Source organism: Oncorhynchus masou, unplaced genomic scaffold (genome assembly GCF_036934945.1).
Source record: "Oncorhynchus masou masou isolate Uvic2021 unplaced genomic scaffold, UVic_Omas_1.1 unplaced_scaffold_7967, whole genome shotgun sequence".
Classification (NCBI taxonomy): domain Eukaryota; kingdom Metazoa; phylum Chordata; class Actinopteri; order Salmoniformes; family Salmonidae; genus Oncorhynchus; species Oncorhynchus masou.
This window is the reverse complement of record NW_027014441.1, coordinates 199-11492: the sequence shown is the minus strand read 5'-3', so window position 1 is coordinate 11492 and position 11294 is coordinate 199. Positions and strand designations below refer to the sequence as shown.

At 54.3% G+C, this 11294-nt stretch overlaps 1 protein-coding gene across 1 annotated transcript; it reads right to left on the bottom strand.

Annotated features, from left to right (window-relative positions):
* Positions 1-594: 594 nt before the first annotated feature.
* LOC135537487 (myosin-11-like) lies at positions 595-11024 on the bottom strand (the record flags this gene model as incomplete). The annotated part of the gene is given in 8 exon segments (XM_064963632.1): positions 595-841; positions 1226-1334; positions 6539-6747; positions 8386-8487; positions 10401-10413; positions 10573-10658; positions 10897-10940; positions 10943-11024. Coding segments are annotated over 8 exon segments (846 nt in total), but the record flags the coding sequence as incomplete, so codon positions are not given.
* Between the last annotated feature and the right edge of the window lie 270 nt (positions 11025-11294).

The following is an 11294-nucleotide window of genomic DNA, read 5'->3' as shown; positions in this document are numbered from 1 at the left end:
TAGTCGGCATGTTGCGCGCCCCGTCTAGTCGGCATGTTGCGCGCCCCGTCTAGTCGGCATGTTGCGCGCCCCGTCTAGTCGGCATGTTGCGCGCCCGGTCTAGTCGGCATGTTGCGCGCCCGGTCTAGTCGGCATGTTGCGCGCCCGGTCTAGTCGGCATGTTGCGCGCCCGGTCTAGTCGGCATGTTGCGCGCCCGGTCTAGTCGGCATGTTGCGCGCCCGGTCTAGTCGGCATGTTGCGCGCCCGGTCTAGTCGGCATGTTGCGCGCCCGGTCTAGTCGGCATGTTGCGCGCCCGGTCTAGTCGGCATGCTACAGTCACGTCAAACTGTGCAGCCAGATCAACAGCAACGTTGCTGCATTTGTTTTTAGCTGTTTTTCTCGTGACATTTATTTGTATACATCCATAACAACGAGCTAATGAGGCGAGATTTCACCTGGCATAGAAAATGTGCTCTCTCATCAGGACACTGTTGTTCAGAGGAGCTAGCTAACAACACCGCTAACACAAATCACTTCAAATTGAACGAGCTGCATTTCTACTATGGCTGTAACCCTGTCAAACAACTTCACAGCACCTACCTGGAGTAAAAACATCATCTCGAGGTGGACTTCAGTGTGATGTCTGCATAGTGTTGTATTTAGCCAGGCGGAATAACCTGTGTGTACCTGAGTTTGCTCTTCAGGGCCGACACCTCCCTACCGAGGGCGTCGTTGGCCTCGGAGGCCTCGTCCAGTTCTCTCTGTAACTTCCTGCGTCCCGCGGCAACCCGTTGAGACTCCTCCTCCGCCTCCTCCAGCTGACGCTTCAACTGCTTCACACGCACGTTAGCCTTCTCCGCCTAGTCACGCACACACACACACACACACACACACACACACACACACACACACACACACACACACACACACACACACACACACGCACACAAGCAATGGAATGGGCACACACACACACACACACAAGCAATGGAATGGACACACACACACACACAGGCAATGGAATGGGCACACACACACACACACACACACACACACACACACACACACACACACACACACACACACACACACACACACACACACACACACACACACACACACACACACACACACACACGGGAAGGAAGCCAAAAAGCAAACTCAAAAATACATTTTAAAATTGAAGGATATGTGTTGGAATGTGTGTTCATGTGCATATGTGTGTGTGTGTGTGTGTGTGTTACCTGGTCCTTGTACTGCTCTGCCTGTTTCCTGTCTTCCTCCATCTGGATGGTCAGATCCTTCAGTTTCTTCTCTTTCTGACGCGTTGCTTTAGCGTTGGTCTGTCTCTCTCTGGACACACACAGACACACCAGAACCTTACAGCTGTCTCTCTCTGGACACACACACACACACCAGAACCTTACAGCTGTCTCCCTCTGGACACACACAGACACACACACCAGAACCTTACAGCTGTCTCTCTCTGGACACACACAACAACAAACTAGAATCTAACAGCTGTCTCTCTCTGGACACACACACACACACCAGAACCTTACAGCTGTCTCCCTCTGGACACACACAGACACACACACCAGAACCTTACAGCTGTCTCTCTCTGGACACACACAACAACAAACTAGAACCTAACAGCTGTCTCTTTCTGGACACACACACACACACCAGAACCTTACAGCTGTCTCCATCTGGACACACACAGACACACACACCAGAACCTTACAGCTGTCTCTCTCTGGACACACACAACAACAAACTAGAATCTAACAGCTGTCTCTTTCTGGACACACACACACACACACACACACACACACACACACACACACACACACACACACACACACACACACACACACACACACACACACCAGAACTAGAACTAGAACCTGACAGCTGTCTCTCTCTGGACACACACCAAGCCAGAACTTTACAGCTGATATATATTTTACTTAACCTTTCTTTAGGCAGGGAGTCCCATTGACGTCCTCTACCAACAATCTGAATTGTCAGAAAGGTACCAATGCATCCAACTGTAATGATGACTGCACTATCCATTCCATCACTATAGTATTACTATTGGGCTTATAACCTCACAGGACAGTTTATTAGGTACACCCATCTAGTACCAGGTCCAGTTTGTTAGGTACACCCATCTAGTACCAGGTCCAGTTTATTAGGTCCAGTCATCAGTTTATTAGGTACACCTTCAGTTTATTAGGTACACTCATCTAGTACCAGGTCCAGTTTATTAGGTACAGTTATCAGTTTATTAGGTACACCTTCAGTTTATTAGGTACACTCATCTAGTACCAGTTCCAGTTTGTTAGGTACACCCATCTAGTACCAGGTCCAGTTTATTAGGTCCAGTTATCAGTTTATTAGGTACACCTTCAGTTTATTAGGTACACCCATCTCGTACCAGGTCCAGTTTATTAGATACAGTCATCAGTTTATTAGGTGCAACCATCTAGTACAGGGTCGGACCTTCCTTTGCCTCCAGAACAGCTTGAATTCTAATATAATAATAATAATATATATTCTTCGGGGCATTCTACAAGGTGTCGAAAAACGTTTCACAGGGATGTTGGTCCATGACATCACGCAAGTCTCTGCAGATTGGATGGCGGTACACTCATACTGGGAACAATCCGTTCCATCTCATCACAAAGATATTCTATTGGGTTGAGGTCTGGGGACTGACCTGGGGACTGGTCTGGGGACTGACCTGGGGACTGGTCTGGGGACTGACCTGGGGACTGGTCTGGGGACTGGTCTGGGGACTGGTCTGGGGACTGGTCTGGGGACTGACCTGGGGACTGGTCTGGGGACTGGTCTGGGGACTGACCTGGGGTCTGACCTGGGGACTGACCTGGGGACTGACCTGGGGACTGACCTGGGGACTGACCTGGGGACTGGTCTGGGGTCTGGGGTCTGGTCTGGGGTCTGACTTGGGGACTGGTCTGGGGTCTGACTTGGGGACTGGTCTGGGGTCTGGTCTGGGGTCTGACTTGGGGACTGATCTGGGGACTGATCTGGGGACTGACCTGGGGACTGACCTGGGGACTGACCTGGGGTCTGGTCTGGGGACTGACCTGGGGACTGGTCTGGGGACTGATCTGGGGACTGACCTGGGGACTGGTCTGGGGTCTGACCTGGGGACTGACCTGGGGACTGACCTGGGGACTGGTCAGGGGACTGACCTGGGGACTGACCTGGGGACTGGTCTGGGGACTGATCTGGGGACTGGTCTGGGGACTGGTCTGGGGACTGACCTGGGGACTGGTCTGGGGTCTGACCTGGGGACTGACCTGGGGACTGACCTGGGGACTGGTCTGGGGACTGATCTGGGGACTGGTCTGGGGACTGGTCTGGGGTCTGACCTGGGGACTGACCTGGTGACTGGTCTGGGGACTGATCTGGGGACTGACCTGGGGACTGGTCTGGGGTCTGACCTGGGGACTGACCTGGGGACTGACCTGGGGACTGACCTGGGGACTGACCTGGGGACTGGTCTGGGGACTGATCTGGGGACTGGTCTGGGGACTGGTCTGGGGACTGACCTGGGGACTGGTCTGGGGTCTGACCTGGGGACTGACCTGGGGACTGACCTGGGGACTGGTCTGGGGACTGATCTGGGGACTGGTCTGGGGACTGGTCTGGGGTCTGACCTGGGGACTGACCTGGTGACTGGTCTGGGGACTGATCTGGGGACTGACCTGGGGACTGGTCTGGGGTCTGACCTGGGGACTGACCTGGGGTCTGACCTGGGGACTGGTCTGGGGACTGATCTGGGGACTGGTCTGGGGACTGGTCTGGGGTCTGACCTGGGGACTGACCTGGTGACTGGTCTGGGGACTGACCTGGGGACTGGTCTGGGGTCTGACCTGGGGACTGACCTGGGGACTGGTCTGGGGACTGGTCTGGGGACTGGTCTGGGGACTGACCTGGGGACTGACCTGGGGACTGGTCTGGGGACTGACCTGGGGACTGGTCTGGGGACTGACCTGGGGACTGGTCTGGGGACTGGTCTGGGGACTGACCTGGGGACTGGTCTGGGGACTGACCTGGGGACTGACCTGGGGACTGGTCTGGGGACTGACCTGGGGACTGGTCTGGGGACTGACCTGGGGACTGGTCAGGGGACTGGTCTGGGGACTGACCTGGGGACTGACCTGGGGACTGGTCTGGGGACTGACCTGGGGACTGGTCTGGGGACTGGTCTGGGGACTGACCTGGGGACTGGTCTGGGGACTGGTCAGGGGACTGACCTGGGGACTGGTCTGGGGACTGACCTGGGGACTGACCTGGGGACTGGTCAGGGGACTGATCTGGGCACTGACCTGGGGACTGACCTGGGGACTGACCTGGGGACTGACCTGGGGACTGACCTGGGGACTGGTCAGGGGACTGACCTGGGGACTGACCTGGGGACTGGTCAGGGGACTGACCTGGGGACTGACCTGGGGACTGGTCAGGGGACTGACCTGGGGACTGACCTGACTGACCTGGGGACTGACCTGGGGACTGGTCTGGGGACTGACCTGGGGACTGACCTGGGGACTGGTCAGGGGACTGACCTGGGGACTGACCTGGGGACTGATCTGGGGACTGGTCTGGGGACTGACCTGGGGACTGACCTGGGGACTGACCTGGGGACTGGTCTGGGGACTGACCTGGGGACTGACCTGGGGACTGGTCAGGGGACTGACCTGGGGAATGACCTGACTGACCTGGGGACTGACCTGGGGACTGATCTGGGGACTGACCTGGGGACTGACCTGGGGACTGACCTGGGGACTGGTCTGGGGACTGACCTGGGGAATGACCTGGGGACTGACCTGGGGACTGACCTGGGGACTGACCTGGGGACTGGTCTGGGGACTGACCTGGGGACTGACCTGGGGTCTGACCTGGGGACTGACCTGGGGACTGACCTGGGGAATGACCTGGGGTCTGACCTGGGGACTGGTCTGGGGACTGGTCTGGGGACTGGTCTGGGGACTGATCTGGGGACTGACCTGGGGACTGGTCTGGGGACTGGTCTGGGGACTGATCTGGGGACTGACCTGGGGACTGACCTGGGGACTGACCTGGGGACTGATCTGGGGACTGGTCTGGGGACTGACCTGGGGTCTGACCTGGGGACTGACCTGGGGACTGACCTGGGGACTGACCTGGGGACTGGTCTGGGGACTGGTCTGGGGACTGATCTGGGGACTGATCTGGGGACTGATCTGGGGACTGACCTGGGGACTGACCTGGGGTCTGACCTGGGGACTGGTCTGGGGACTGGTCTGGGGACTGGTCTGGGGACTGGTCTGGGGACTGGTCTGGGGACTGACCTGACTGACCTGGGGACTGACCTGGGGTCTGACCTGGGGACTGGTCTGGGGACTGGTCTGGGGTCTGACCTGGGGACTGACCTGGGGACTGGTCTGGGGACTGGTCTGGGGACTGACCTGGGGACTGACCTGGGGTCTGACCTGGGGACTGGTCTGGGGACTGACCTGGGGACTGACCTGGGGACTGGTCTGGGGACTGGTCTGGGGTCTGGTCTGGGGACTGGTCTGGGGACTGATCTGGGGACTGACCTGGGGACTGACCTGGGGACTGGTCTGGGGACTGATCTGGGGACTGACCTGGGGACTGGTCTGGGGACTGATCTGGGGACTGACCTGGGGACTGGTCTGGGGACTGGTCTGGGGACTGACCTGGGGACTGGTCTGGGGACTGGTCTGGGGACTGATCTGGGGACTGGTCTGGGGACTGGTCTGGGGACTGGTCTGGGGACTGACCTGGGGACTGGTCTGGGGACTGGTCTGGGGACTGACCTGGGGAATGACCTGACTGACCTGGGGACTGACCTGGGGACTGACCTGGGGTCTGACCTGGGGACTGACCTGGGGACTGGTCTGGGGACTGGTCTGGGGACTGGTCTGGGGACTGACCTGGGGAATGACCTGACTGACCTGGGGTCTGACCTGGGGACTGACCTGGGGTCTGACCTGGGGACTGGTCTGGGGACTGGTCTGGGGACTGATCTGGGGACTGATCTGGGGACTGGTCTGGGGTCTGGTCTGGGGACTGACCTGGGGACTGACCTGGGGACTGACCTGGGGACTGGTCTGGGGACTGATCTGGGGACTGATCTGGGGACTGATCTGGGGAATGACCTGGGGTCTGGTCTGGGGACTGACCTGGGGACTGACCTGGGGACTGATCTGGGGACTGATCTGGGGACTGACCCTCTTTTATATAGCAAGCCACGGCCACGCGCCCTTCTGTAGGAAGGATGCGTTTTTGGTGAATGGGGTGGTGTACCTAATAAACTGTCCAGAGAGTGTATATTTACCTACCTTGCCTGTTGCATTGAGATCAAGTTCTTTATGTAGTTCATCATGACCATGTGAGTAAGAACTACATTTCCCATCATCCTCTCCTGCCCCCACCTGTTCTCCAGCCTGAGCTGTTCCTGTCTCCTCCCCCTCTCCTCCTCTCCTCGCATCCCCCTCTCCTTCCTCTCCTCCTGTCCTCACCTGTTCTCCAGCTCCAGCTGCTCCTCCAGCTGGTGTAGTTTGGCCTCCAGGGCGGCGATGGAGGATTTGAACTTTGACCTCCCCTGACCCTCCATCTCCTGTAGCTTGACCTTCAGATCCTTGTTCTGCCTCTCGAGCTGCTGTCTGGCGCCCTCATTGCTTTGGGAGGAACTACGCTCAGCCTGCAGCTCACTGCTCAACTGGTCCACCTAGGGGGAAGGGATAGAGAGACGCACACATCATCACTTTAGAGAGGGGGTCATGGGAGGAAGAGGTTAGGACCAGGGGGAAGAGATAGGAGATGCCCTCTGGTCTGACAGTAAAGGGAAGAGGTAGGGAGACAGTAAAGGGAAGAGGAGGTAGGGAGACAGTAAAGGGAAGAGGTAGGGAGACAGTAAAGGGAAGAGGTAGGGAGACAGTAAAGGGAAGAGGGGTAGGGAGCCAGTAAAGGGAAGCGGTAGGGAGACAGTAAAGGGAAGTGGTATGGAGACAGTAAGGGAAGAGGTATGGAGACAGTAAAGGGAAGAGGTATGGAGACAGTAAAGGGAAGAGGTATGGAGACAGTAAAGGGAAGAGGTATGGAGACAGTAAAGGGAAGAGGTATGGAGACAGTAAAGGGAAGCGGTATGGAGACAGTAAAGGGAAGAGGTAGGGAGACAGTAAAGGGAAGAGGAGGTAGGGAGACAGTAAAGGGAAGAGGAGGTAGGGAGACAGTAAAGGGAAGAGGTAGGGAGACAGTAAAGGGAAGAGGTAGGGAGACAGTAAAGGAAGAGGTAGGGAGACAGTAAAGGGAAGAGGAGGTAGGGAGCCAGTAAAGGGAAGCGGTAGGGAGACAGTAAAGGGAAGTGGTATGGAGACAGTAAAGGGAAGAGGTAGGGAGACAGTAAAGGGAAGAGGTATGGAGACAGTAAAGGGAAGAGGTATGGAGACAGTAAGGGGAAGAGGTAGGGAGACAAAGTAAAGGGAAGAGGTAGGGAGACAGTAAAAGCGGTAGGGAGACAGTAAAGGGACGCGGTAGGGAGACAGTAAAGGAAGAGGTATGGAGACAGTAAAGGGAAGAGGTAGGGAGACAGTAAAGGGAAGAGGTAGGGAGACAGTAAAGAGAAGAGGTATGGAGACAGTAAAGGGAAGAAGTAGGGAGACTGTAGGAAGAGGAGGTAGGGAGACAGTAAAGGAAGAGTCCATAAAGGGAATTGGTAGGGAGACAGTAAAGGGGAGGTAGGGAGGAGGGATAGGTAGGGAGACAGTAAAGGAAGAGTCCATAAAGAATTGGTAGGGAGAGAAAGTATGTAGGGAGACAGTAAAGGAAGAGGTAGGGAGACAGTAAGGGAAGAGGTAGGGAGACAGTAAAGGGAAGGAGAGACAGTAAAGGGAAGAGGAGGCAGTAAAGGAAGAGGTCGGACAGTAAACGGAAGAGGAGGTAGGGAGACAGTAAAGGGGAGTCCGTAGGGAAGAGGTAGGGAGACAGTAAAGAAGAGGTAAGGAGACAGTAAAGGGAAGAGGTATGGAGACAGTAAAGGGAATAGGGAGACAGTAAAGGGAAGAGGTAGGGAGACAGTAAAGGGAATGGACAGCAAAGGAAGAGGTAGGGAGACAGTAAAGGGAAGTGGTAGGGAGACAGTAAAGGGAAGTAAAGGGAAGAGGTATGGAGGAGAAGAGTAAGGAGACAGTAAAGGGAAGAGGTAGGGAGACAGTAAAGGGAAGAGGTAGGGAAGTCACTGAGTGTCTCTTGGTCTGCACCTCCTCCCTTCACACTACCTAGTGCATACTCTCCTCCCGTAAACCCTACCTAAAGCACACTCCTCCCACCTACACACTACCTAGTGTAAACTCCCCTCCTCTCCTACCTGTTGCTGTGTCTTCCGGAGGCGGTCGTGGAGGTTCTCCATGTTGGCCTGCTCCTCCTCCAGCTCTTCCTCTAGCTGGCTGATCTTAGCCTCCAGACGACGCTTCATCGGACATCATAGACCTGAGAAGAGAAGGAGGAGGAGAGGAGAGGAGAGGAGAGGGAGGAGAGAGGGAAGAGGAGGGAGGAGGAGAGAGGGAGGAGGAGAGGAGAGGAGGAGAGGAGAGAGGAGGAGAGAGGAGGAGGAGAGAAGAGAAGGAGGAGGAGAGGAGAGGAGAGGAGAGGAGAGGAGAGGAGAGGGGAGAGGAGGGAGGGAGAGGAGAGGAGAGAGGAGAGGAGGAGGAGGGAGAGGAGAGAGAGGAGGAGGGAGGAGAGAGGAGAGGGAGAGGAGAGGGAGAGGAGAGGAGAGGGAGAGGAGAGGGAGAGGGGAGAGGAGGGAGGAGAGAGGAGGAGGAGGAGGAGGAGGAGGAGGAGAGAGGAGGGAGGGAGAGAGGGAGGAGAGGAGGAGGAGGAGAGGGAGAGGAGGAGGAGGGAGGGAGAGAGAGGAGGAGGAGAGGAGGAGGAGGAGAGGGAGAGGAGGAGAGGGGAGAGGAGGAGGGAGAGGAGGGAGAGGAGAGGAGAGAGAGGAGAGGAGGAGGAGGGAGGAGAGAGGAGGAGGAGAGGAGGAGGAGGAGAGGAGAGGAGGAGAGGGGAGAGGAGGAGGAGAGAGGAGGAGGGGAGGAGAGGAGAGGATAGAGAGGAGAGGAGGAGAGGAAGAGGAGGAGGAGCAGATGAGCAGAGACTTACAGTATAAATGTCAATAGTCTGCACTGGAATTGAATGGGAGAAACTAATGAGTTAAAGGTAAGGCTTAGGTTTAAGTCTTAAGTTTGGGTTAAGGGTTAAGTTTAGGTTTAAGGCTTTGGGTTAAGGGTTAGGTCTAGGCATTAGGGTTAAGGTTAGTTTTAGGGTATGGTTAAGTTTGGGTTAAGGGTTAGGTTTAGGTTTAAGGGTTAAGTTTGGGTTAAAGGTTTAAGGGTTAAGTTTGGGTTAAGGGTTAGGTCTAGGCATTAGGTTTTAGGGTATGGTTAAGTTTGGGTTAAGGGTTAGGTTTAGTTTAAGTTTTTGGGTTAAAGGTTTAAGGGTTAAGTTTGGGTTAAGGTTTAGGGTTAAGTTTGGGTTAGGTTTAAGGGTTAAGTTTGGGTTTAAGGGTTAGTTTTTTAGGGTATGGTTAGGTTTGGGTTAAGGGTTAATGTTAGTTTTAGGCATAAGGGTTAAGGGTTAGGTTTTTAAGTTTGGGTTAAGGGTTAAGTTTAGGCTTAAGGGTTAAGGTTAGTTTTAGGTTAGGGTTAAGTTTGGGATAAGGTTAGTTTTAGGTAGGGTTAAGTTTGGGTTAAGGGTTAGGCATTAAGTTTGGGTTAAGGGTTAAGGTTAGTTTTAGGGTATGGTTTAGGTTAAGGGTTAGGTTTAGGCATAAGGGTTAAGGTTAAGGTTTAGTTTGGGTTAGTTAGTATTAGGGTATGGTTAAGTTTGGGTCAAGGGTTAGGTTTAGGCATAAGGGTTAAGGTTAGTTTTAGGGTAGGGTTAAGTTTGGGTTATGGGTTAGGTTTAGGGTTAAGTAAGGGTTCAGGGTTAAGGGTTAAGGGTAGTTTTAGGGTAGGGTTAAGTTTGGGTTAAGGTTTTTAGGCATATGGGTTAAAGTTTACGGTTATGGTTAAGTTTGGGTTAAGGGTTATAGTTTGGGTTTAGGGTTAAGTTTGGGTTAAGGGTTAAGTTTGGGTTACAGGTTAGGTTTGGGTTAGGTTTTTTAGGGTTTATTTGGGTTAAGGGTTAGGTTTAGGGTTAAGGTTAGTTAAGGGTTAGGTTTAAGGGTATGGTTAGGTTTAGGGTTAGGTTTGGGTTAATGGTTAGGTTTGGGTTAAGGGTTAGTTAGTTTTAGGGTATGGGTTACGTTTGGGTTAAGGGTTAGGTTAGTTTTAGGGTAGGGTTAGGTTTGGGTTAAGGGTTAGGTGTTAACAGTACTGAGGATGTTGTCACATGTCCAGATGTTCTACATCAATACAGATGAAGGAAAAGAGATGAGGTCTGTGTCCCATATTACGTCCTATTCCCTTTATAGTGCACTACTTTAGACCACGGACCAATGGACTATAGGGAGGCATTTGGGACATTGTCTAGGGGACCTTTTAAAAGTAGCCTACAAACTCACTTCCCAGAGTTGCTGGCCAGATCCTCAGACATCTCATCTCTCTCTGTCTCGGCCTGCTTACGAGCCCTCTCTGCCGCAGCCAAGTCCTACAGGGGTCAAAGAGTGAAGAGATGGAGGAGGAGAGAGGGGGGGGGCATGTTAGGAGACAAGAACAGGAGAGGGCAGAGTGAAAGGTTCTAGTGATGTGTGTATCACAAGGCAAGATTCTCCCATGTTAACATATTCTGTGTCCAAGAGAAAGAGAGAGAGGGAGGGGGGGAAAGGGAGGGAGAGGGGGAGGGAGAGAGGGGGAGAGACAGAGGGAGAGGGGGGGGGGGACTGTACCTCCTGTAGCTGCATGAAGCTGGCCTCTAGGGTCTTGGCTCTCCCTCGGACTCCCTGGCTGAGGACAGTACCTCCTTCTGGGCTGCACGGGAATCCTCCACCTCCCTCTGGAGCTCCTTCATCTGGGCCTGAGGAGGAGAGGAGAGGAGGAGGAGCGGGGAGGAGAAGGGAAGGAGAAGGAATAGGAGCCGGAGAGAGGGGAGAAAATGGAAGAGTCTACATTCCCCCCAGTGGACAGACAACTTCCCCTACATCCAGGATCAGAGTCTATAGACAACTATAGACAACTTCCCCTACATCCAGGATCAGAGTCTACAGACAACTTCCCTACATCCAGGATCAGAGTCTACAGACAACTTCCCCCTACATCCAGGATCAGATCAGAGTCTACAGACAAC